Consider the following 20,540-nt stretch of genomic DNA (forward strand, 5'->3'; position numbering starts at 1 on the left):
ATGGACAGCGAGGGGGACAGCGAGGGGGAGCGCTCGCGCACGGCAGAGGAAGGGTGTGTGGTGGGGAGGGGCATGCGCGCGCACGTCGGGGCTCCTCGTTCCCTTCCCTTCCCCCCTCCCCCCTTTTATTTCCTCTCTCTCACGCAATCGGGCTGAAAGCGCGGGAAAGGCGCACCGCTTTTTCTCCTCCCTCGCTCCCTCGCCTCAGAAGGCGCGTGTGCGCACCAGCCTCCTTCTTGGGCATCTCCTGCGGCGGGGGGAGGGGAGTGGACGGCAACCGCCAACCGCCGGCCTGACTGGCTGACTGACTGACTGACTGGGGTCGGGCGGCCGCGGGACGCTCCTCCTCAGCGCCCGCGTGTGCCCCCGGGGCCCGAGGCGCCGTTGCTGCCCCACACGCGCGACCCCGAGATAGGGGGCCCACATAAATCTTGGGCCGCCCCAGGCCCCCAAACCCTAGCTACGCCACTGACTATGTCAAATGTGTTTATAAAAGCATATGAAACTCTTATTTGCAGTATGCTTACAAAGTTCTACCAGCACAGTCTTGCCTTGGTGTTTGCCATAAATGAGATCAATTCCAATGCCAAGATCTTGCCCAATGTCACCCTTGGATTCCTCATCTATGACAGCTACTATTATGAGAAGATGACGTATCGTACCATTCTGGACATGCTCTTCAAATCACGCAGATTAGTTCCTAATACATATGTTTCACCTCAAAAAAACCAATTGCTGTGATTGGAGGACTTGGCTGTGATATCTCTATCTTTCTTTCTGACATCTTAAGTCTTTATAAGATTCCACAGGTAGGAACTATGCTTAGGTGGCTGCCTTTTCACAATTAGAACCCATTATTCTTTCTTCACTCCCTTTCTAATGCCAGCTTTCTGTTTCAGAAGCAGAATGGTTTCTACTCATATTCTACAGATTGTCTACAAATAAGGGCAACAAGAAAGGAAATGTAGACACTTTGTCATGACTGTTTCCCGGGGCTGGATCGGGATCCACATCAGGCAAGGGCAAGCGGCTCAGGGCATCAGCATGGCCCATTGCCTTGCCCGGGCGATGCACTAGGGTGTAAGTGTAGCCGGCAAGAAAAATGGACCAACAGAGGACCCGTGGGGCAACACCTGAGGGGTCTGCCGGTCTGATGCAAAGAGGCCCAAGAGGGGTTTGTGGTCCGTATAGAGGGTAAAGGGCCAGCTGTAGATGTAATCATGAAATTTTTTGACGCCGGCCACAACTGCCAACCCTTCTTTGTCGATTTGGGCGTAGTTCCGCTCCACCGACGAGAGGGTCCGTGAGTAGTACGCGATAGGGACTTCGGTCCCATCAGGGAGTCGGTGGCCCAGAACTGCCCCCACGCCATAAGGGGATGCGTCGCATGCAAGGACCAAGGGCAGGGTCTCGTCGAAATGGGCAAGGACGGAGTTGGACATCAGGAGGCCCTTGATATCCTGGAAGGCTTTAGCGTGCTGGCGGCCCCACGCCCAGGGTCGGTTCTTGTCTAGAAGCCGGTGCAGGGGTTCGGCCACCGCTGCCTTGTGGGGGAGAAAAGCATGATAAATGTTTAGGAGGCCGAGGAAGGCCTGGAGTTCTTGCTTGTTGGTGGGCGCTGGAGCATCTCTGATGGCACGCAGCTTGGCGTCGGAGGGGTGGACCCCCTGGGCATCGATGGAGAACCCCAGGAATTCCACCCGATCCACGCCCAGGAGGCACTTCTCCCGTTTGACCTTGAGGCCAGCTGTTTCAAAACGTTGTAGGACTCCTCTAAGGCGGGCGGCGACATGGTCGACCATCGGCTGCTGACCCGCCGCCTCGCCGACGCAGGAATCCGGGGGCTAGCCTTACAGTGGCTCTCCTCCTTCCTTGAAAATCAGGGACAAAGGGTGGCAATTGGGGGGAAGCTGTCTCAGAGACACCCTCTTCACTGTGGGGTGCCTCAGGGAGCAGTTCTCTCCCCGATATTGTTTAATATCTTTATGCGCCCCCTTGCCCAGCTTGCATGGAGGTATGGGCTTGGTTGTCATCAGTACACTGATGATACCCAGCTCTATCTATTGATGGAAGGCTGGACTGGCGATGTCCCTACATATATGGACCGGGCGTTACAAGCTGTGGCTGGCTGGCTCAGGCTGAGCGGGCTGAAGTTGAATCCAACGAAGACTGAGGTCCTTTGCGTGGGTCGGGGCGGACCGGGAGGGGAGATCATTCTGCCGGCTTTTGACAGTGCGCCACTGATACCAGTGCGCAGGGTCAAGAGCCTGGGGGTGCTACTGGAATCCTCGCTATCAATGGAGGCCCAGATAGCTGCCACTGCAAGATCTGCCTTCTTCTACCTTAAGAGGGCGAGGCAGTTGGCTCCCTTCTTGGAACGCGACGACCTAGCAACTGTGATCCACGCAACGGTCACCTCAAGATTAGACTACTGCAATGCCCTCTACATGGGGCTGCCCTTGTGTCGAACGCGGAGACTTCAGGTAGTGCAGAATGCAGCGGCCAGGCTGTTGGTGGGACTACCTAGATGGGAACACGTGCGGCCTGTGCTGCGGGATCTGCATTGGCTACCGGTCGTCTACCGTGTTCGCTATAAGGTGCTGGTTATCACCTTTAAAGCCCTATATGGTCGAGGACCTGCCTACCTTAGGGACCGCCTCTCCCCATATATCCCCAGGAGAGCGTTGAGATCGAGCTCCCAAAACCTCCTACAAATCCCTGGGCCAAGAGAGGCCAGACTGAAGATAACACGGGAGCAAGCCTTTTCATTAATGGCCCCTCATTGGTGGAACCAACTTCCAGAGGGGGTGCGAGCCCTGTGGGACCTGAACCAGTTCCGCAGGGCTTGCAAAACCTCTCTTTTTCAGCTCGCATTTGAATTAGGACCAGACCGAACTGATTAAATTATTATTAGTGGTTAGGCTCATCGTCCTTTTCCCCCACTGCTGCATATCCCTTTCTATCTTCTCCCAGATTTTATTATAATTTCACTCCACTATCCTGTTAATATTTTTATAAATTTCTATCCCTAGATATTTAAATTTCTTAACTCCCATCCCCATATTAGTTATCCTATTAATCTCTTTCCTTTCTTCCAAACCAACATTAAAGTACATTATTTCAGACTTTCCCATATTTATTCTTAAACCTGACACGGCTTCAAAATCCTCTAAAATAATTTTCGTTTCCCTAATGGCCTCTTTCAGGTTAGATATTGTCATGATTATATCATCTGCAAATAAATTGATTTTTATTTCCTCCTGTCCCATTCTACAGCCTTCTATTCTCCCTGAATTCCTGATCCTTTCTGCTAGTTGCTCTATTGCCATTATAAACAGGGATAGGGAAAGTGGACACCCCTGCTTCACACCTCTCTCAATTGGGATCTGATCCGTATGTTTGTTATTTACTCTTACCACTGCTGACCCCTCCCTATAGACCTCTTGAATGGCTTTTAAGAATAGTGGCCCAATCCCACACTTCTTCATTATGGACCATAAGAATTCATGGGACAGCATATCAAATGCCTTGTATACACCTAATTTAAGTAAAGCAAGTTGCCTAGAATGTCTATGGTACAATACATTAAATATATTCCTTATAGGATGTGCAATACTCCTATTCTTCACAAAACCATATTGATCTTCTTTTATTATATAAGGTAATATGTTCCTTAACCTATTTGCTAAAACTTTAGCGAATATTTTGTAGTCCTGGTTAAGTAGACTTATTGATCTATATGAACCCACTTCCCGAGGATCTTTCTGGGGTTTTAATATTACGGTTATTTCAGCCATTCTCCAAGAGTCGGGGGCTTTCCCTCCCTTCAATATAGCATTAAACACTTGTTGTAATTCGGGGATCAGTAACTCCTTCATCTCCTTATAAAAATCCGCAGTAAAGCCGTCTGGCCCTGGGGATTTACCCACTTTTAAATTGTTCACAACTTCCTCTATTTCTTGAACTGTTATTTCCTTCTCCAAACTCTCTTTATCTATGTCTTCCAACACTTCTCCACTTTCTTCAATATGTTCTGTTATATCCCTCCTAGCGTATAACTCTTTGTAGAATTCTTGAAACACTTGCCTAATTTCTCTCGGGTTCTGCATGACCTTTCCTTGTCTCTTTATACTTTCCACCATTTGCTTTTCTTTCCTAGTCTTGAGATAATTAGCCAGTCTCCTAACTGAGTTTATTGAATCTCTTTGAAACTCATTTCTTACCATGGTTTCTTTTTTCCATAATGCCCTCGAATCCATAAAGTCCAATTGTTTCCTAATCTCTTGGATCTTTTTTTTCCTATCAGGGCAGAATCTAATACCTTGACTGCTCTGCAGTGCACCTAATTCCTGGAGTTTCTGTGTCTTGTTAGCATACCATTCTTTTTTTATTTCTTTCTCCTTCATCATACAATGACCTCTTAACACTGCCTTTGCTGTTTCCCATTCTTGGAGGCCTAGCAAGAAGTGGAGACTCTGCTCGGGATGGCAGAGGCAGGATCAGTGATTCAAGTGGAACCGCCATGCTATCCCCTTCTTGTTTTTACAATGGGCCATCTTCCAGGAGCCTCAGCCGATTGCTTTCAAAGAATGGATTCGACAGCTTAACTGTTGGTCAACTAAAAGAGGTCGGGGTTGTTGGATTTTGGTGGGAGAAATGTTAGAAGGTCTGCTGGTTAGGCAGGGACTTGGAGTCTATTAGCCACTTCAGGTATTTTTAATATGGGTAAAGTTTGGGAGCTGTTCCTGTCAAAGCCAGTTAAAGATCATTCTGTTCCATGTGATAAGTCTGAATCAGTCAAACAAGAAACCTACTTTGTAACCATCATGCTTTCATAAGCCCCAGTGAATATATAATATAATGCAGGGGGTCAAACTCATTTCTTATGAGGGCCAGATCTGACATAAATTACATCCTGTAAGGCTGGGCTGGGCTGGGCTGTGTTGGGCCATGTATGTATCTATTTAAGATTAGGTAGCAGAGATATAAACTATTTAAAAGACATAGACATACTCGATTAAAGATTTTTTTCTTTACTTTAAAATAAAACATGCTTAAAACATTAGCACTTGTTGGTCTTAACGGTGCTTTCTTTGTATTTCTCCCATGGGGTCCAGGGAACTGGGCAAAGGATGTTCTGGCCAGCTCTTTCCCTCCTTCTCCAGAGGACCAGAAGAGGGAGGAACCTCAACCAATGGAGAATATTGAGGTTTTACTCTTTAGCTCCTGTGTGATTCACCAAGCCTTGCAAAGCAAGATGAGATGCAGAAGTCCTTTTCTCCCTTTCTCACAATACAAGAACTCGTAGGCATTCAATGAAATTGCTGAGCATTCAGGTTAAAACTGATAGAAGGAAGTAATTTTTCACCCAAAGAGTGATTAATATGTGGAATTTACTTCCACAGGAGATGGTGGCAACCGGACTCGGCTTGGCAGAGTAGCACACGCTGAAAGCAAGGCCGCCTCCCGGCCTGCCTAACTGGCCACGCAGCTCCAAGAGGGGACAAGCAGCACACGCTGTTGCTCCTCCAACGACTCCACGGAACTGTGTGGAGGAATCTGGGGCCGAGGCTACTTAAAGCCTCTGCCCCCGCCCCTTGCAAAAACTCCCCGGATGCCCGGGAAAGCTGCTCCTAATCCTGCTGGGGCTGCAAAGGATGGCCCCACGGCGAGCAGCCGCTTTGCGGCATGGCCGGGCGGGGCCGAATTCTCACAATACAAGAACTCGTAGGCATTCAATGAAATTGCTGAGCATTCAGGTTAAAACGGATAAAAGGAAGTAATTTTTCACCCAAAGAGTGATTAATATGTGGAATTTACTTCCACAGGAGATGGTGGCAGCTACAAGCATAGCCAGCTTCAAGAGGAGATTGAATAAAAATATGGAGCAGAGTTCCATCAGTGGCTATTAGCCACAGTGTGTGTGCATTTTGGCCACTGTGAGATACAGAGTGTTGGACTAGGTGGGTCACTGGCCTGATCAAACATGGCTTCTCTTATGTTCTTACAAGGAAGCAAGAGATAGGGAGAAGGAAGCAGACAAGGGCCAGTTGCTTGGAGGCCTGATAGGAGCCATTCGAGGGCCTGATTTGGCCCCCAGGCTGCATGTTTGACACCCCTGAATATGTATATTCCTTCAAACTGGGAAGTGGGTGTCCCAAATGGTGTCTGCCATATTTTCTTTCCCAAGAAGATAAGCATCAAGTTGATCTATTCGTAGTTGTGATGGATAGTTAAATGCAGATCCATATATCCATCTGAAAACAATGACTGACAAGAGGTTCACCCCCCAGAAAATTATGCTGTTCACCTGAGAGAGATCAGTTAGGAGCAGTGTTCCTTCTGAGTTAGTATGAGCTAGCTCCACTTTTTAGCTTCCAGCTCACACATTTTTGTCTTAGCTCAGGAAAAATGGCCCCAGAGCAAACCAATTTATGCAGTAGCTCACAACTTGAATGCCAGTAGCTCACAATCACAAAGTAGAATATTTGCTCTCAGGACTCCACAGCTCTAAGGGAAAATTGGTTAGGAGTGTCAGTTAGAAAGGAGGGTAGGGAGACTGAAAAGTAGAACAAAGGCTCTGGGAGGATACTGAAATACAGAAGTGGAACTGGTAGTCCTGACTTTCCTAGGTATGATCCTCATCAGCGGTTGAAGATGGAACACTAGAACCTATGTGTTTGTATTTGTCTCCATAGACTCTAGCAATTTTGTGTTAAATAAGCTTTTGGGGGCTTTTTATTTAAAAAGTGACAGCAAAGTGATCTTTCTCAACATTTAGAAACACCTGGTGCAAGGTGTGACTTGAAATCTCACCCATTTCCCCGAATTTGGACACAGTCTCTTTGAAAGAAGAGGTCATTCTAGAATGTAATAAAGGGTCTGTTGCTATGTTTTATATTGTCTTGGGCTACTTGGGTCTTCTGTCCCTCATCAGCTTGATTGTGCCTTGCTATGCTAGAAAGTTGCCATACAGTTTTAACGAAACCGAATTCATCACCTTTCAGCATACTGATCTTTTGTAGTGTTTGGTTGTTCCAACCTACCTGAGTACCAAAGGTAAGTGTGAAAGTCTTCTCTATCTTGGTTTCCAATATTGGGGTGCTGCTTGTATCTTTCCCCCTAAATGCTACATTATTGTGATGAGGCCTGAGTTGAAGAAGAACAAATTAAAGTATTTAAGATTCCTCTTCAGAGACATTTTTTTTTTTTACTTTAGAACAGAGATAATGGGCCTAGTGTAAGGATATTGCACAGAGACGATGGTTATCTCAAGGTTGGAATGTCTAAAAATCCCTGAAATCTCAAACCATGTATGTCAGGTCATTCCAGCATTCAATTCATTTGCTTCAAGTATGCCCAACTAGGAAAAATGGTAGAAATGACAATCAATGAAGAGGGTAGAATAAAAACTTAAGAGAGGCCATGTTGGATCTGGCCGATGGCCCATCCCATCCAACACTCTGAGTCACATAGCGGCCAAAAAAGAAAAACAAACAAACAAACAAACCCAAGTGCCATCAGGAGGTCCACAATTGGGGCATCTGAAAATTTAGAATCATAGAATCTTAGAGTTGGAAGGGACCTCCAGGGTTATCTAGTCCAACCCCCTGCACAATGCAGGAAAATCACAAATTCCTCCCCCTAAATTCACAGGATCTTCATTGCTGTCAGATGGCCATATAATCTTGGTTTAAAAACCTCCAAGGAAGGAGAGCCCACCACTTCCGAGGAAGCCTGTTCCACCGAGGAACCGCTGTAACAGTCAGGAAGTTCTTCCTATTGTTCAGCTGGAACTTCTTTTGATTTAATTTCAACCCATTGGTTCTGTTCCTGCCTTCTGGGACCACAGAAAACAATTCCACACTATCCTCTATATGACAGCCCTTCAAGTACCTGAAGATGGTGATCATATCACCTCTCAGCTGCCTCCTCTCAAGGCTAAATATGTTCAGCTCCTTCAACCTTTCTTCATAGGATTTGGTCTCCAGACCCCACACCATCTTCATCACCCTTCTCTGTACCCATTCCAGCTTGTCTATAACCTTCTTAAAATGCAGTGCCCAAAACTGAACACAATACTCCAGGTGAGGAATTATCAGAGTAGAGTAAAGCGATGCCATCACTTCACGTGATCTGGACTTCTGTTGATTAAGCCCAAAATTGCATTTGCCTTTTGAACCACCACATCACACTGTTGATTCATGTTCAGCGTATGGTCCACTAATTTGATTAGTTGTCAGTAACACACTGCCTTATTTCTCTGGTGAATTTATTGTACCTACTTAAGGCCACAGTATAGGATTTATATCAGGCTCTTTCATGATGACGTATAGTTTTTGTTTTTAAAGGATTTGACTTCTGAGATGTATTTAACAGACCAATCATGTGTCTGCAATAATAATAACAAAAAGATGATGGTGAGTATTGTTTCTGCATGACTATTTAATAATACTGGTGGTGGATCCAAAAGCTTGGAGATGGGAGGTTATTTAACACTACTCACACAACAAAGTTACACACCCAGCTGCCAAATGGTTAATCAAATTTTACTATCAATTTTAAATAGATAGAGGATGGATGGATGGATAGATAGATAGATAGATAGATAGATAGATAGATAGATAGATAGATAGATAGATAGATAGATAGATAGATAAGGTAGAAAGGCGACTATAACATATTTGTCTTTTTAAAACATTATCTTTATTGCTGAACAGCTGTGATAATGTGGAATGTTGATGAACACCTCCTACTTACTATTGTGCCAAGGACCAGACGAGACTATAGTTTGAAAGGGAAAGAAAATCTTGCTTCCAAAGATGTCTCTCACAACATGAACTCTCCTCACATTATTATCTCCCCCCCATAATTTTCCAAATTACTGTAATTTGGGTCAGGTATAGTGTCTTCCACAAAGTAAAAAAACATCGATAAAAGTGGTTATAAAACTGCAGCTGTGGCATTGCAAGTTGGACGTAGGGTCAAAATATAGGCAGGGCCCCATCTCTTTGGTCTTTGTCAAGTTGAGACAATAAGCCAGACTGTAGGTCAAAGTTACCAGAAAACTCAGCTAGCATTCAAGGCACATGTTTGCCACTGTGTTGATGTTAGGTAAAAGGCCAATGCATTTCCCTTTAAGAAATACAACAGTGCATGGAACTAGCACCCAAGGTAACTTGTGTTGTAGATAGGCACAGGAGAGTCAGAATGGTGAGGCTGGTGTTGGTACTGCTGCTTCTGTTGTTTCCCATGGCATGCCAGAGACTGCAGTGTCCTGAATTTGACCCCATTTTGATACCACATGACAGGTACCAGGGAGGGGACCTTGTGATTGGTGGGATTACTTCACAGATCATTTACAGCCTTTATGAAACTTTCTTCAAGAAACATCCGTCGAACTACCTGGCTGAGGTGCCAATGTAAGATATTTTCCAGCTTCTGCATTGTATGAGCTTTGTCAGATTACAGACCCTAATTCATGTTTACAGATGTGTCAGACTCATCCAGAAATATGTGCTGGTTTTGTTCAGCCCAGCATTTCTTTACAATATCCTACTGAATCTTCTGCTCTGCTTGCAGTGTATCTGTATGGTCAACTTCCATACAAAGAACTGTTTTTATTATTATTATTATTTCTGAAAGTTGAGGGAATTACAACCAAAAATAAACTTTTTTAATCGCATGAACTCTGTCCAAATCTCAGGAATGCAAATTAAGAAAAGTCTTCCAAAATGTGTGGAAATGAGCAAAAAGTTATCAAAGCTGAAATAAGATCTGCAGAAATCATGAATGGTCAATAAGTTAATAAATATATAAATTGACAGTGGTAAAAGGACATATTTTAAATCAATTTTTTTAAGAAAGCTTTTTTAATATAAAGTATCAATAACAAATACAATTATATCTTTACACAAAGGCAATGAAACCAGAGCCTGAATATATTAGTGTTGTGATAAAGCACAACAAGAAATATCTCAGAATATTTCACTGTGTTGACAGGATTGTGACCAAGTTCTACCAACACCTCCTGGCTTTGGTGTTTGCCATCAAAGAGATCAATGAGAATCCAAAAATCTTGCCCAACGTCACCCTTGGTTTTCACATTTATGACAGCTACAATGACTTTAAGATGACCTATCGCACCACTCTGGACCTGCTCTTTCATTTTCACAGATTTCTTCCCAACTATAAATGTGACATTCAGAAAAATACAATAGCTGTCATCGGTGGACTCGGCGCAGACGTCTCCTTTCGCATATCAGATATCTTAGGTCTTTACAGGATTCCACAGGTAGGATTGCACTCATCTCTAAACAGTTGTCGTTTAGTTAAAACTGAGAATGACTAAAAAAAGTTGGATTGCATAGTGCAAGTCAAACACAATCAGCAGGTGTGCTCTGTGGTTTGGACTACAGAAATTGAATAACAAGCAAAGATCTAAAACAGAGCTGAAACAAAGCATAAGCATTCAGACATGACAATTTATGGACTAAGTCAGAGCATACTCACAGTGAAAGGCATTAGAATAAGGAGGTGGTCACTATGCAACTTTCTAAATCATTACATTGCTTGTTGTTGTTGTTCAGTTGCACAATCGAGTCCAACTCTTTGCCACCCCTTTAAATTATAGTACAGACCTATTACCAGTTTTGACAAGTGTGACCAATTTAATCAGCACTCCACCAATGCTCCCTCTAAGCGGAGTTGCTATGAGCTAGCTCACAATTTTTTTGCCTCTGGCTCATGCGTTTGTGTCTTAACTCAGGAAGGATGGCTGCAGAGGAATTTAATTTATGCAGTAGCCAAGTTGCTCACTCACAACTTTTATGACAGTAGCTGAGAAGGCAGAATTTTGGCTCACAAGACTCCACAGCTTAGAGGGAGTATTACACTACCCTAAAATCAATCATCCTGTCATAGCTTCTGTTGTCAAAATTTACCTTTCAGAAAATGGCACTGCAGGCATAGGGAAGGATTTAAACAAATATTGGTTTATTTAAACAAACTGGCAGGGAAGGGAATTGATATATACATAGGTTTTGACAGGGCTTTTTTTGTAGATATATACATACGTTTGGGGGATTTAGAAGATGTAGGCAGACATTTAAAATTGAACACAGAACTAATTCTGAGGTAACTATATTGTATGATACAGTGTTTCCTTTAAATGGGTTTAGCTTTTCCTGAAGGTATCATTGACATTGAAGGTTTATCTGTTGATGAACATTCTATATTTCTGGTTAACTTCTCCACTGTAAAATCACACAATCTTAAGTGTACCCTGCTTTGTCCCATTGGTTATAAGACTAAGGTCTCTCCACTAGAACTCTTTCTCTGGCCAGATCATTACTATCTTCCCTTTAAGATAAATAACCTGAGCTTTGGCACCTTTTGAGGGCCTTCCACCGCCACCTTAAACCCTTTGCCAAAGCCAGATCTTTCAGACTTCTAGTCTTTCCCCTCTTTCGATAGTAAGCTTAATATGGGAAACTATTTTCCTTCTCAAGATGTGATTCTTTGTTTGACAAATACAGAGAGACTGTTCTTCACTCCTGGGAACAACATCTCACCAGAGTCTCCAGTATTCAAAACCACCCCATACGGGCTCTGAATCAGACTCTGCTTTGGGTCTCTTGACACAAAATAGAGAGCATTTCCAAGACCACAACTCTCTTTTCTGATCACTCTTTAACACCTTCAGTTCTGTAACTGTTTTCCCCAACTGTCTAACTGCCACTCTCTTTTGACAGTTAGAAGCAGTTACCCAATCAGAGTAAGTTTTTATTAGCTGCTGCAGTTCCATTAGCTGTCACTCATATTCATTGCCTCTCTGCATGCATATGCCTTTTGTCTATCACACCTGTGCAAAAAAAATGCATTGTATGTTTTTGGTTGATTATTTTCCTGTTATTATTTTGCAAAAATTGCATTATTTTTGCACAACTTGAAATTCAGTCATCAAAATACTTTTTCTCTCTGTAAATATAACTTCCATCTACCAGTATTCACTGCATAAAAAGGCATATCTATAGAGGCACTCTTATAAATTGTTTCCAAAATAATTTTATGCATATCCTTCTAGCTCACATATGGCTCATTCAGTTCAAAGGAGGGAAGTACAATGGAAAGATCTTCTCTTTATCACATAGTCCCAAATGAAGACCAGCAGCATACAGGAATACTCCAGTTGCTTCTCCATTTTCGATGGACATGGGTTGGGCTCTTTGCTGTAGATGACAACAGTGGAGATCATTTTCTACAGAAGCTGGAACCACTGCTTCTCCTTAACGGAATATGTTTGGCCTTCACAGAAAGAATCCCAAGCTACGACCACTTTGTCTCATTGGATCACACTAATGAGTTCGCTGCAAAGATACATCTTCTTTTCTCAGACAGCAATGCCAGTGCATTTATTCTCTATGGAGAATCTATGACTTTTATAGCATTGCAAATCTTGATTCTCCTCGGAGATGCTGCAGATAAAACTAACAAATCACTGAGGAAGGTGTGGATTATGACTGCCCAAGTTGATTTTGCTTTAGTAGGTGGTCAAAGGGGCTGGGATTTCCAATTTTTCCATGGTGCTCTTTTCTTCACAATGCCATCAAACAAACTCCCAGGATTCCAGAAATTTCTTCATAATACAAAACCTGACTTGAAACAGGGAGATGGTTTTCTCAAGGACTTCTGGGAGCAAGCATTTGACTGTTCCTTTCCGGTTTCCGAGGATCCATTGGAAGACAATGATGTATGTGGAGGGGAGCAGAGCCTAGATAATCTTCCTGGGTCTGTTTTTGAAATACACATGACTGGTCATAGCTATAGCATTTATAACGCTGTGTATGCTGTGGCACATGCTTTGAATAATATGTATACATTTAAGTCTGATAACAGAACATTAACGGGTGGCAAAGAATTTCAAGTTCAGGATCTGCAACCTTGGCAGGTAATATTTCTACAACAAATTACTTTCTTTCTTTCTTTCTTTCTTTCTTTCTTTCTTTCTTTCTTTCTTTCTTTCTTTCTTTCTTTCTTTCTTTCTTTCTTTCTTTCTTTCTTTCTTTCTTTCTTTCTTTCTTGGAATACATGCATCTTTTCAACTCCAATATGTAGTGTCCCCCACTTAATTCACTGACACAGACTTTTTGTGTAATGTTTCCTTTTGTTTGCAGATCAGAAACAAGTTAGCAAAAAGATACAGGGATGGGAGTTCGTGCAGCCTATAGTTCTAACTAACACACAGATATGAGAAGCAGAACTCTATCCCATGCGACTAAAACAACACACACACTTCTTTTTTTTGCGGGGGGAGACTATTTCCCTGAACTATACACCATAAATACACTACATTTTGGATGTACTATCTATCTATCTGTCTGTCTGTCTGTCTATCATCTATCTATCTATCTATCTATCTATCTATCTATCTATCTATCTATCTATCTATCTATCTATCTATCTATCTATCTATCTATCTATCTATCTATCTATGTCTGTCTTGAAACCACAACCATGGAGAAAGCATTTCAGTTACATTCTTCCACCCTGATAAAGTAGTTTTATTTTCAGTTGGGTTTAGATTAACTCAAGCAAAAGTTCACATCTCCCCTCCCCCCTTCATCTCTGCTTTAAGAACCCAATATTTTAATTTATTGGCATAATGTTCAGAAGTACATTCCATGATTTATATCAGTTCCAAGATCCTAGAATCTGGAGAAGTTTCAGTCCAGGTTTTAGTGGTGTGTCTTGATCAGCTGACTAGAGGAATGCCTAAGAAAGATTCTGTGTTCCATCCTTCATTTCTCATGTTTATTAAGAAGACCATCAGCATCTACTTAAATGATTACAGCTCCTTACAGTTACTATCCCATTTTTTCTTTTCTCTTTCAACTAGCTTCACCCATTTCTTCAGCAGGTTTCTTTTAACAACTCAGCTGGAGAAAGAGTGTGTTTTAATGTTAGGGAAATGGAAGTTGGGTTTGATATAATGAACCTGGTCACATTTCCAAACAAGTCCTTTGCCAGAGTGAAAGTTGGAAGGGTGAACGCCAATGCTCCTGAGGGACAACAATTTATCATTCATGAGGACAGTATTGTGTGGCAGCCCAATTTTAACCAGGTGTGTTTCCAGTTTACAATTCTGGACTGCAGTCTCCATATGTGTGGTTTGGGGTCAGTAGTTTCCTTTGCGGCATCTACTTACTGCCATGGGTGAAGTGGTTTGATTTAAAAAAAAAAAAAACCCAAACCGTGTCATGTTTCACTTAGGGCTTTTTTGTAGCAGTAACTCCTTTGCATATTGGGCCACACACCCCTGATGTGGTCAATCCTTTAAGAACTTACAGGGAGTACAGGGTCTACTGTAAGCTCAGGAGGATTGGCTGCATGGGGTGTGTGACCTAATATGCAAAAGAGTTCCTGTTATAAAAGAAGCTCTGCACATAGAAATAAATAGTTATGTAACAGTAGAATATCCAAAATCTCTAATCTTTCTAGGTCCCAATAATATCCAAAAGGTAGGCATGGTATTCTATTGTAGCAAAATCAAGCAGACAACAAGCGATACTTTTCAGAATAACCAATGAACCTCATTCCAAAATAAGATTTCACGTGTTACAGCTCACTTCAGCAAATGCATATGGATGAGCAAATCTTTTTTAGAGAGGCTTACAACCAACTTATCATAAGGGTGAGGGAAACAACCAAAGGAGTTGTAGCAGAGAAACATTTGTTGTCAGATTTCTGACAGCAATGCTGATTCTGTGAACTTATGCAGGTCATTAGAGGAGGACAGGAAGGGTTGCATCAGTGCTTGGTTCTTGTGGGCCGTTCTAAAACACCCAGGAAAATGTAAGTCAGGCAGCAATTTTGCTCCAGGCCAGTTTAGCCAGCGATCCAGGAGGGGTTTTGCCATCTTCTGAGTATGAAGCATGGGTCATGGGTGTGTGTTGAGGGGAGGTGTTTCTGATTTTCGTGCAATGTGCAGGGAGTTGGACTAGACAACCCTGGAGATCTAGCTCTATCATTCTAAGTTGTGATGAAAGCAAGGGAGAACTTATAGAGAGTAGTAGATCTGCTATACCGTATTAGATTTTTTAAAGTAAAGGGGAATATCTTGCACATTGAAAGACTCAACCCTACTCAGAGCACCTTCCACATACTTGGGGTTGAGTTTCTACTAGAAGCTCAACATCTGCATGTCAGCCAGTGTGGGGAAATGGTCACAATGTCAGAATAGGATAGGGACAGCTCAGATTCAAATCCCCACTCTGCCTTGGAAACTCAGTGGGTGACTTTGAGTAGGTCACATGCTCTCAACCTAATCTAGTTCACAGAGTTGTTGTGAGGATAACATGAAAATGAGGAGAATGATGTAAGCCACTTTGGGGAGCAAACTGGGAAAGCAATGAAGTGAATTAACAAATCTAATTTGTTCTTGCTTTACATTTACAGCTTCCTCTCTTGAGCCAAAGGTTATCTCCATCCAGTCCAAATAGGTTCTTGCCCCAAGTGATTTACCAGCAATTAAGGTTGATTGAGGATGTATTTACCATCAGTGCAAAGCATAACCATTCATTCTGTTATGGGCTGTGGTTTCCTCCATTTTAGGCAAGACTGCAGAGTAAACTTAGAACCAAGTTATTTTATTACTGATGACTAAGAAAACTAGATGTCTTAACTGCTTCTATTGTGATCTTCTTTCATGCTTTTGCATAGGTTGTGCCTGTTTCTGTGTGCAATGACTACTGCCAACCTGGTTATCAGAAGAAAAAGAAGGAAGGGGAGAAGTTTTGCTGCTACGATTGTGTTCCTTGTCCAGAAGGGAAGATTACAGAAGGGATAGGTAGGTGAGGCCTAGTGAAAACTCTACACAGGTTTATTCAGTGGGGTTTAAACCCAACAGTGAGTGTTCAGATTTGCACTGGTACTACATTCTATTCCCAGTAATTCTGAAGATGGTTTATCAACAACTAATTTATCACAGTATGCACGTAAACCAGAAGCCTCTATCATCCTCCCTGAAAGTCAGAGGGATTTCAGTGCAGAATCCAAAATAAGGGGAAGGAAATTTCTTGAAGTACATTGCTTTTTGGTGTTGTTTGTGCAGGCATTCAACTGTAGCTATTTTTGTGGAAGAGATTCATTGCATTACCCCTGCATGCTTGTAGTGATAGACAGCCCCCAAATTTGTAAGTAGGTAGGGTGACTCAAGCTATTGAGTCTCCTGAGACATCAGAATATAATGCTATTTTTCTGAGCCCTGTTCTGAATGATGGAAAATCAAGGGGAGCTGCAATGATCAGGGTTGGCCTCCATGGCCATTGTGACCTCAGTGGGAAGTTGTGACTCCTTCCGACTTCTGCTATCATCTGTTCCTAGCAAATGCACTTCAGAGTGAGTACTGATGTGGCAGTAGAGGATAGAGGGATGGTTTAGCTATGGAGTGTGTGCCCCTTGCAAGGATTATGAACTACCAATGTCATTTTCATACAGTGGAACTTCAAAGTAAGCAGACTTCCATTGGGTACAATGTTAAGGCTTTATTTGATAATCCAAAGGTTCTGAACAAAGAAGCTTTGGAACTGATGCTCTTGGAATGGAGCATAGATGTTTTAACTAAAAGTACATCAAAGGATTTCTAAACAAATCTACATTCCCACACTAGAGTGATACATTTAACACCATCGCTTTCTCTTATCTCCCTGTGGTTCCCATTCTCACGGAACAACCCTGCTGGCTTCCCTGAGGCCTCTTATCTTCAAAGGGTTGTTGCCTTTGTTAACATCAAGGACAGGAATTTACAGTAGGGTTAGTAACATCTTCATTTCTACTTTGAAATGCAAGGTCTCTCTTTAAGATTAGTAGGAAATGTTAAAAGATGGAGTCAGTTAGGTCAAGCTATACGTTGCAATTTAAATGCAGCATCATATCATAACAATAAAGCTTTCCAGTGTCTGACACAAAGGTGAGACTCCTGGAATACAAGCTTGGTAGCATCATGGCAAATTTGACAACTACTTGAAAGGCCCAACTTGGAATGGTTTGAATAAATTAATATGTGCAGAATTTTTTACATTTTTGACAAGTTGGAAGTTAACGGTGACCCCACAGAGTTTTCAAGGAAAGGGTCATTCAGAGATAGTTTGCCATTCCTTGGTCTCCGTAGAAACAATGTACAGCATTTCCTTTGTTGCCTTTCAACTGGGTACTAGCCTGTCCCGACCTTGTTTAGTCTCTGATAGCCAACAAGACTGGGCTAGCCTAGGGCATATGGGGTTTTAATTTACAGAATGAAAATATCGCTGGTGCTTTTCCTGCATTGGCTTGTGATTACAAATAAATGAACATCCAGGCAAATGTGTATTTATTATTAATGGGATTTATACACCCCCCCCCCCCAATCGCACCAAGACAGGTTAAGGGGTTATGATTTGATGCAAATAATCATGAACCAAGTATTTAAAAATGCTTTGAGTACAGTAAATTTTTGACATGAATTGAGTATGATGATAATATGCTATAACAGCCAACAATGAGTAGATCACAAGTGCCATTATTCCTGTGTCCAAATTCAGCATTAAGAAAGACCTAACAGATTTTTGCAGCATCTTATATTATAATAACAATTAAGTTTTAGTGACCAAGTGACTGGTACTAATAAACTTTCTGACTCTCTTTCTCTCCCCAGATATGGTTGACTGTATCAGATGCTCAGAAGAACAATACCCAAGCAAGGACCAAGATGGGTGCATTCCTAAAGTTTTAACCTTCTTGTCCTTTGATGAACCTTTAGGGATCAGTTTAGCTTCAGTTGCAATTTCATTTTCCATGGTAACGGCCTTGATTCTAGGTACATTTATAAAGCACAAAAATACCCCAATAGTCAAAGCCAATAACTGGGATATCACATACACTCTCCTGGTTTCCCTGCTGATTTGCTTCCTCAGTCCTTTGTTATTTCTTGGATTCCCTAAGAAGGTGACCTGCTTCTTCCGACAATCTGCTTTTGGCATTATCTTCTCCGTGGCTGTTTCTTGTGTGTTGGCCAAAACGATCACTGTGATAGTAGCTTTCATGGTAACCAAACCAGGATTCAGCATGAGGAAGTGGGTGGGGAAAAGACTGCCCGTATCCATTATCCTTACTTGTTCCCTCATGCAATCAGGCATTTGTGTCGTGTGGTTGGGAACCTCTCCCCCTTTCCCACATTTTGACACACAGTCACTGACTACTGAGATAGTGGCAGAATGCAATGAAGGGTCAGTCTTCATGTTTTATATTGTCCTTGGGTACATGGGGCTTCTGTCGCTCATCAGTTTGACTGTAGCTTTCCTAGCCAGAAAGCTGCCAGACACTTTTAATGAAGCCAAATTTATTACCTTCAGCATGTTGGTCTTTTGCAGTGTTTGGTTGTCTTTTGTTCCAACTTACCTGAGCACCAAAGGGAAATCCATGGTAGCCGTGGAGATCTTCTCTATACTGTTCTCCAGTGCAGGGTTACTGGCCTGTATTTTTTTCCCCAAGTGCTATATCATTGTGTTGAAGCCTGAGCTGAACAAGAGAGAACTGCTAAAAAGGCAAAAGTGTTAAAAGACTATAGCTATCTGATTCCGGGCATTTCTTCTGAGGGATTCATAGGCCTATTGTGAGTCTGACTCATACTGGATTTCAATTAGTTATTACTGTTATATACATCCCATTTGTTCTGAATTCCAGGATTATGAAAGTTCATGAAGCATTTCTGAATTTTAATAGCATATTTTGTGTTAGCCTTGTTCTTAGACCAACATATGACTTGTAGAGTCCATGGTGGCCTTTATATTGATCCCCACCAAGTGTGGGAAAAGCAAAATACAAGAAAACTCTTATCCTCTCCATCTCTGGTAGTTCTAAGTGCTATCAAATTTGAATGTCAGGCATTCCATATTTGTTGCCCTCCTCTGGATATATTCCAGCTTGTCTATATCCTTTTTCATTGTGGTGCCCCAAACAGAACACATTACTCTAGGTGAGGTCTAACTGGAGCAGACTAAAGTGATGCCATCACTTCACATGATCTGGACTTCTGTTGATACAGCCCAAAATTGCATTTCCCTTTTTTGCTACCATATCATACTGCTTACTCATGTTCACTGTATGGTCCACTAAGACCCTGGGATCCTTTTCACACAGACTCCTCCAGTTTGCATGACTTTAAGTTTAGTTCATTGCCTCTATAGAGCCTCTAGTTTTCACTTGAGATGGGGGAGGAGAGAACTGAAGCAGACCACCAAGGTTTATCCATGGGCCACAAAAGTGCTGAATAATAAATGAAGAAACATGAATTACAAAGTCATTGCATCTTAAGCAATTCTGTTTGCTCTACATGTTGGAAGTGACTTGGTTTAAAGAACAGATTATGAGGAAATGTCTTAAGGAATATAATGCCTGAAGGGGCATATCTGTTTTGAAGTAAACAACAGAAACAAACAAAAAAGTCTTTCTCTGTCTCTGTATCTCTCTCACTCTTAACTGAGGTCTGGAGGCAGTGGTATTTAGGAAGATTCAAGGTAATTGAACTCTGTAGATATCTATAACTTACTAAACCAAAGAACTTGTCCTGTTTTTTAACAGCCTTCAGTCAGCTGCCCCTTTTCTATCTTCAAATGGGACATTTATCACTTTCTAGCTGGCCACCCCTGTGCCCTATTGCCTTGTTCCTACCCTCAAGTAAAACCTTCTTCTCAAGGAGGCATTTGCCTGAGAGGAGCCTTATTCCCCTGTTCCTAATCCCAAGCAAACTTTTCTCTCTCTCTCAAGAAATTTTATAATCCAAAGAGTCAATACTGATGGGTCTTCCTTCTGACTCCTCCTCCCCTGCTGTGCCTGCCCCACTTGGTTTTCTTCTCAGCTCTGCCACTCTCCCAGAAGTAGGAAGCCTGGAGCTGTGTCCTGTATGCAAAGTAAATAGAGTATAAGAGATACAGCAGAAGTGTATGTATATCCACTGCTCTTAATCTGAACGGCACACATTCATCCTATCAGTGATTGTCACCATGAATAGGAGAACTACCTAATAAGAAGTAGACATACAAGCTTCTGCCACTGTGGTGGAGAAGGAACATTTCAGGAAATAGACAAATGTAAGTGAAGCGTCCAGTTGGAGTTTACAACAGCAGGATTAAACTAAGATCTCAGAAACCGAGGTATGAATCCCTGCTCTGCTATAGAAACTTGCTGGGTGATCTTTGGATAGTCATTCACTTTCAGGCTAAAGTAGCTCATGGGGTCATTGTGAGGACAAAACAGAGAAGAATGATGTAAACCGCTTTGGGTAGAAAGGTTGGATACAAATGAATGAATTAATGCTTTACAAGTTTATAAGATATGTAATTTCCATCCTAGGGAGCCTTGTAGTGCAGAGTGGTAAACTGCAGTACTGCAGTTCAAGCTCTGCTCATGACCTTGAGTTCAATCTTGGCAAAAGTAGGGTTCAGGAAGCCAGCTCAAGGTTGACTCAGCCTTCCGTCCTTCTGAGGTTAGTAAAATGAGTACCC

The 20,540-nt window shown here is 42.3% G+C and overlaps 1 protein-coding gene across 1 annotated transcript; it reads left to right on the forward strand.

Moving 5' to 3' along the window:
- LOC132584658 (vomeronasal type-2 receptor 26-like) lies at positions 1 to 18,594 on the forward strand. The gene is made up of 6 exons (XM_060256557.1): positions 1 to 53; positions 519 to 653; positions 9,312 to 9,422; positions 10,003 to 10,294; positions 15,721 to 15,823; positions 17,690 to 18,594. Exons 1-6 carry the CDS (start codon positions 1 to 3, stop codon positions 18,592 to 18,594), a joined length of 1,599 nt encoding a protein of 532 aa, XP_060112540.1.
- The last annotated feature ends 1,946 nt before the right edge of the window (positions 18,595 to 20,540 follow it).

The sequence above is a fragment of the Heteronotia binoei genome, chromosome 15 (genome assembly GCF_032191835.1).
Source record: "Heteronotia binoei isolate CCM8104 ecotype False Entrance Well chromosome 15, APGP_CSIRO_Hbin_v1, whole genome shotgun sequence".
NCBI classification, from domain to species: Eukaryota; Metazoa; Chordata; class Lepidosauria; order Squamata; family Gekkonidae; genus Heteronotia; species Heteronotia binoei.

Bases quoted from the DNA above. Each gene is read 5' to 3' on its own strand.
- LOC132584658 (XM_060256557.1), top strand. From the start codon at position 1: ATGGACAGCGAGGGGGACAGCGAGGGGGAGCGCTCGCGCACGGCAGAG. The intron at 10,295-15,720 runs GTAGGATTGCAC...GCTTTTGCATAG, and splicing joins GTCTTTACAGGATTCCACAG to GTTGTGCCTGTTTCTGTGTG. The intron at 15,824-17,689 runs AAGGGAAGATTA...TCTTTCTCTCCC, and splicing joins CGATTGTGTTCCTTGTCCAG to CAGATATGGTTGACTGTATC.